General features: G+C 39.1%; 1 protein-coding gene across 2 annotated transcripts in view; it reads right to left on the bottom strand.

Annotated features, from left to right (window-relative positions):
* The window catches only part of LOC106880142 (nephrocystin-4), a 116,078-nt gene that overhangs the window by 99,677 nt on the left and 9,432 nt on the right, over positions 1–6,969 (bottom strand). For both annotated transcript variants that reach the window (XM_014929973.2, XM_014929974.2), the window contains exon 7: positions 5,058–5,190. In XM_014929973.2, the coding sequence (XP_014785459.1) occupies positions 5,058–5,190 (133 nt within the window). The remainder of the gene's footprint in view (positions 1–5,057; positions 5,191–6,969) is intronic.

The raw sequence follows: 6,969 nt of genomic DNA, 5'->3' as shown, positions 1-6,969 counted from the left end.
TGGATGGGTGGGTGGATGGATAGGTGGATAAGGAAAAGTGTGCGATGGTAATGACAGTGATGTTCAGTCTGAATCGGTGTCGGTTGGAGGGAGGAAAGAAACACAGACAGAAAGGGAGTCCTTCCAGGGGTGAACAATTGTAAGAAAAACAAAGGGATTGGGGAAAAGTGTGAGTCGTAAGCGAGTTTGAGAAAAGAGAGATAAGGTTCAGTTCTAAATTGGGGACAGAGAAGCAAATGCATTCAATAGGTTTGTGTAATGGTTGCTACCGAGTCGGCAATGTTCAGAGAAGCAGAAACTATAGCAATAGCAGCAGTAGCAGCAGTAGTAGTAGTAGTGGTGGTGGTGGCGATGGAAGATAGGTTGCAGTTCAATGAATCAGTTATTGCTGTAACGTAATTATTGAGCGAAGACTTGTCTAACAGGCAGATAAGTGAAGACAAAATGGATACTATTTGTGTTAAATACAATGATGGCAAAAATAACCAACATCTATGTCACCAACATGCGTAATGGAAGGTTTAGTTACAGACGACTGAACTCAGAAGCAATGAAGTATGAATTCATGCTTTGGGAAAAGTCAGCAGCTGAAGTATTTTCTGAAGCATAAAGCTCGTTTGCATGTCAGATAACGATTGGCTTCTGTTGTTCTGGTTGATACCGTTAATAGTCAGTGCAAGACCACTGACAACTAGGAACACCTCTACAACATGAAGGTACATGGCTTAGTGGTTCGGGTACTCAGCTCACAATCGTAAGGTCATGAGTCCGATTCCTAGCAGTGCATTGTGGGCTTCAGCAAGATGTTTTATTTTTATTTCTTATTGCTCGAGTTCGCTCAGCTGGCTAAAATGAATAGTACCTGTAATTCAAAGGGCCAACCTTGCCACATTCTGTGTCATGTTGGATCTCCCTGACAACTATGTAAAGAGTGTGCATGTCTGTGGAGTGCTCAGCCACTTACCCTTTCATTTCACAAGCAGGCTGTTCCATTGACCAGATCAACTGGAACACTCATGTTGCGACTGACAGAGGGCCATTTATCTTCTACAACAAACAACTAAACCAATAAGTGAGTTCTTATAAAGCTAAAGATATTGGCAAAAAAGACCACCCCCACCAATTTAAGATGAATAATTTAGTCCTAATTCATGAGTTTCCATAAGTTTGCATGCCATGAGTAGAACAGGAACCGGATCTTCTAAATTAAATCTCTGGCTGATTCAAAGAGCTGAAAACAATAGCTGTTTCTCAAATGGGAGGACAATCCAAACGTGTAAGATTCCTCTTCTCCCCCCCCCCTCCAGCCCAAAAACTTATCCAAACTCATCGAATTCACTTTATAATTTCTACTGATAAAAACCAACTTCACTTCCTCCGGATTTTTTTTGTGCATGCTGGCAGGGGTGGGGGTGGGGTGTAAGTATGAGTTAGAATGGTTATGTGTGCATGTGAGCATGGGTGTGTGTGCAAATGTTGGTGTGCATGTAAGTGTGGGGGGGTGCGAGTATGCGCATGCAAGTGAGAATGAGTGTGTGTATGTGTGTGTGTGTGTGTGTGTGTGTGCGAGCATAGGTGTGTGTATGTGAGAGCATGTGTGTGTATGTGTGTGTGTGTGTTTGTGTAGATGTGTGAGTAGGTGTGTATGTGTGTGGGTGTGGCTGTATGTGCACACAAGTGCAGGCATGCGTATATGTGTATGCGCAAGCATGATTGTGTGCATGAGCATGGGTGGGTGCAAAAGCATGGGTGGATGTGTGTGTTAATTAAGCTTTAATTAAGTCTTAGATATACTGGGGAAATAAATGGGCTGGTCATGCTAACACTGCCTTTGATCATAGACCTACTCAATCAGGAACGACCTAGGGTTAATCAACAACAACAATATTATATTTTCTGTTCAGCATTTCAAAATAAGAAGAAAAAAATGTTTTAGAATTTTATGGTTACCAAGCAGAAACAGTTTTGAAAATATGGCATTAACGATATGCAAAGAATATTGAATGGAAACCTGAAAACAATCAGAATGGCAGTGAGAGTAATGAATCTACAGACTCTCGCCATAATCAAACATGCCATATTCTATATGTAGAGAGAACACGTCTTTGACCTGATATTTATACCAGCTGGAAATAATCAGGAATAACATGAAACATTGCAGTTTGTTATGTTGCAGTCTCTCTCTCTCTCTCTCTCTCTCTCTCCCTCTCTCTCTCTCTCTCTCTCTCTCTCTCTCTCTCTCTCTCTCTCTCTCTCTCTCTCTCTCTCTCTCTCTCTCTCTGGATATCAATCACATTATGTACATGTCCTCTGCAAGAAGGTGAAGTCAATATTTGCACTAACAAAGGTTGTGAGCTGGCAGAATCATTAGCAAGCCGGGCGAAATACTTAGCTGTATTTTGTCTGCCGTTACGTTCTGAGTTCAAATTCCGCCGAGGTCCACTTTGCCTTTCATCCTTTCAGGGTCGATAAATTAAGTACCAGTTGAGAACTGGGGTTGATGTAATCGACTTAACCCGTTTGTCTGTCCTTGTTTGTCCCCTCTATGTTTAGCCCCCTTGTGGGCAATAAAGAAATAAGAATCATGAGAAAGCCGGGCAAAATGTTTAGCAGCATTTCGTCCATCTTTATGCTCAAGAGTTCAAATTCCATTCAGGTCAACTTTGCCTTTCATCCTTCCAGGTTTATTGAATTTATTTATTTGGAGAATACAATTCTAAATATTAAAAGTATAAAACAAATGCGATAAAATACTTTAATATCCTCATTATGAAACAAAAGGACTTCTCTAGAAACTTTTTCACTTCAGGTTTCAGAGAAATGATGCTGACAACGCCTTAGCAACCAAGTTGTTTGTGGTTCAAAATGGTGTGACGTTTCCTAAACATGTCCATTACATTGGACAGATGCAGGGTTGCCAGAAGAATAATTTGTCATAACAAGGAACACGTTTTTTATATAATTTTACTTATGTCCAATGAATCCTCATTACCCCCAAGAATTTCATTTTTACCCTACTTTGGATAATTTACCCTGATTTGCCGACCCTCTGATCTAACCCATGCCAGCAGGGTAAACAGATGTTAAAAGATGAGGATTATCATCCTCATCATCATTATCATCATTTAATGTCTATTTTCTATGCTGGCAAACACACACACACACAGAGGCTTCTCCCAGTTTCCACCTACTAAATCCACTCACTAGGCTTTAGTTGGCTGGATCTATAGTAGAAGACACTTGCCTAAAATGTCATGGGACTGAACCCAAAAACCAAGTGTTTGGAAAACAAACTTCTTGACCACATGACCATGGCTGCATCATCTCAAAACACCTGATCTTGAAACACCCGATGCTGAATGTGCTACATTAGCTGTAATGAAATGTTGGGTATAAGTAATCAAAGACAACTGCTGATTATTAAAGATATCAGTCCAGGTGAGAAGAAAAGTTAGTGCGCAGGAATGTACGTTGAGTTGACAGTGGAAGGAAGCCAAAAGAAAAGGAGGCCAAAGACAGGAGTGCTGAGATGAGACCTGATGATGTTGCTCTCTCACAGATAAGATATAACATAGAACTCAGAGGAATGGTAATGTATTGTACTGCAACCCTTATCAACATGGGGAAAAAACAGACATTAAAACACTGTTTGTGATGATAATGAGGATAATGATTTTCATCTCATTAATTCTCATGCTTTCTGCATCAATTAAATTGAATTATTAATATTTGAATTAATTTAAAAAAAAAAAAGATGACAATAAAGTGCATCATTCTTCTTCTTCTTCTTCTTCTTCTTCTTCTTCTTCTTCGTATCATCATCATCATCAGCAGCAGCAGCAGCTGCTGCTGCTGCTGGCAGACTTGTTAGCATATTGAGTAAAATACTTAATGGCATTTCTTCGAGCTATAGGTTTGGAGTTCAAATTCTGCTGAAGTCATCATTACATTTCATTCTTTTAGGGTCAATAAAATATCAGGGATCAATGTAACCCACTAACCCCAAAATTTCAGGTCTTGTGCCTTTAGTAGAAAGGATTTTACTTCATAATATTCATTCTAACTCTTTACAATCAGAGTTGAAATCTTACTGGGATCAACTTTTCCATTTATTCCCTCTCTGGGGCCAATAGAATAAAGTACCAGTCTCTTCAAAACTGATGCTCCTGTGTCTAATTCAGAAATCATTAGTCAACTTTACTTTTCATCCATTCAAAATCAATAATGTAAGACCTGGTCAAGCACTTTCATTTCTCCTTGTAATATCCTCCCTCATCTGTCACCCGAATTGTGGCAGTTACACCACTGGACAAAATACTTAACAGCATGTCTTCCAGCTCCTTATGCTCTGAGTTCAAATACCACCAAAGCCATCTTTACCCCGTTTGTCTTTTCAGGGTCGATAAAATAATGTACCAGTAAAATACTAAGGTTGATGTAATTGACTTATCCACCTTTCTTAGAATTGCTGACCTTGGGACAAAATTTTAAATATTATTATAATTCTTATTCTTGTTGTTGTTGTATTCAATCACCATCATCATCATTATCATTGTTTAACATCTGTATTCCATGCTGGCATGGGTTGGACGGTTTTACAGGAGAGTCGTCCAGACTCCAATGGTCTGTTTTGGCATGGTTTCTGCAGCTGGATGCCCTTCCTAGTGCCAGCCACTTTACAGAGTATGTTGGGTGCTTTTAACATGCTACCAGTATGAGTCATTCACATGGCACCAGCACAAGTGCAATCCACATGACCATAAAGACATCCCTGTATATATGGATGGTCATGGTTTTACTTAGTTTGACATGTCTGCTGAAGTAAGCAAATCACCAGAAGTTTCAGTCCTTCGTTATTTCCTCATTGAGGCCCAACATCTGAAAATCCTTTCTCACCACTTTGTCCCATGTCTTACTGGGTCTACCCCTTCCACAGGCTCCCTCTGCAATTAGCCAAAAATAACGATAATGATGGCGAAAAAATTATAAAAGAAGAAAAGAGAAGGAAAATTCACAAATTCTCCAAATACATTATTTTAGAAAAATTATATTCTTACTTTCATGTGTTCTTCCATCATTGGTTCAGAGATAACATACTCCAAAGATAGAACCACAGAACAGTCAGGTGAGTCAAAAAGATCCTTAACATAGCATGGGGATCTCAGCACTAATCCAACAGCATTTGAAGACCTGAATTCCAGATTTAAAGGAAAAGAAAAGAAAAGTCTGAATAATAGTATCAGAGTGACACAGAGGACTGAATTGTGAGGATGAGTAAATCATCCCCTCGTATCACACAAAAATGCATCATTGTTTAACCTCTTGCTAATACTGAGTAACAGTGAGCTCACAAAAACTTATACAAATTTTCTTTTCTTTCACACCAGTAGGTCTTAAACCAGATATCAGTACACCTTCAGAGATATTGTAAGCACCTGAGGAGGGCTCTATGTGGCATGGCTGTGTGGTAAGAAGCTTGCTTCCCAAACACATGATTCCACATTTAGTCCCACTGCATGGCAACATGGGTAAGTGTCTTCTACTATAACCCAAGGTCAACCAAAGCTTTGTAAGTGGATATGGAAGATAAAAACTGAAAGAAGCATGTCATATCTATACACATTTCAATATATAGTAGGGTCAGTTGGACACTGTCTATGAGAAAAACAGCACTGTGATGCAATTTACTTTGCCAGAAATTTGGGAATGACATGCTGTCCTGCTTAGCATTTGTGCCAGAAGCTCCAATACAAACAGATGAACACACAGAACAACTGCTGGCTTGCAGTGTCCCCAAAACATCTACCGAGAGTTATGAAAATCAAACATCCAGTCAACATCATCGTGTTTGGGGTGATCACCAGTTCTGGTGACATTATGCCTCCATTCATCTGCCCACACAGCCTCAGACTCAACATGGAGGCCTACATCAAGTGACTGGACGAGGTAGTGCTGCCCCTGGTCAAGAGGATGGCTATTCAAAGACCCAGTGTCTGGCACCAGGACTCTGCACCATTCCACGCAAGTAGGAGAACCCAGTCATGGCAGTCAGACAATTTCTGCGACCACACCACCCCTAACATCTGGCCACCTAACTCCCCAGACTGCAACCCCCTTGATTATTATGTGCAGAGTGCAGTTTAGCAAGAGACCAACAAAACTCCTTGCAACACCAAAGATGAACTGAAGGCAAGGATTATAGCAGCATTCACCAACTTAAACAAGGAGACCATCCAGAAGAGTTGCAGGAGATCCGAAGTTGTGTGGAAGCCGCAGTTGAAATCAATGGCAATTTTATTCAATAAATTCACTCTTCAGTATTTCAATATATTTTTATGTAATTTTGGTAAAATATACCTGCTAAAATGAGATGTCAGTGCTTTTCTAATTTTTGCGCAATTTAGATGACAATATATTCACTGCACCCTGTATATTATATATATATATATGTCTAAGTGGGTGTGTGCGCATATAATGCCTATGTAAGTGCATGTGCATGCATATATATATGTATATGTGTATGTGTGTGGGTGTATATATATATATATATATATATATATATATATACTGGTATATATAAGTATGTTTGTAAAGATCAACATATTGAGACTTGTCTTTATCTATCTGAATCTGTACAAGTGCATGATTTTGTATTATGCATATGTGTGTGTGTATGTGCATGTATGCACGTATGAGTATATGTGTTTGGTATGTGTGTATATGAGTGCGTAACTCTCTTCCATTCTTTTTACAGTGATATTTGATTTGCTCTTTCTGCTTCCACCCAAACTGCCTCAACTACTCCTGATTACTAACTAAATATAAACACTGCATCTAAATTGTAAAATATTTATCATTTAATTTCTCTGTCTGAAGAATTTCTAATACAAAATTCCTTACATATCTACCTAACATGTAAAATCCTGTAATTCCTATTAGCAAATGGACATATCTACCTAACATGTAAAA

The sequence above is a fragment of the Octopus bimaculoides genome, chromosome 12 (genome assembly GCF_001194135.2).
Source record: "Octopus bimaculoides isolate UCB-OBI-ISO-001 chromosome 12, ASM119413v2, whole genome shotgun sequence".
NCBI classification, from domain to species: domain Eukaryota; kingdom Metazoa; phylum Mollusca; class Cephalopoda; order Octopoda; family Octopodidae; genus Octopus; species Octopus bimaculoides.
Note: the sequence above shows the minus strand (reverse complement) of the source record. Positions and strands in the feature narration are given on the sequence as shown.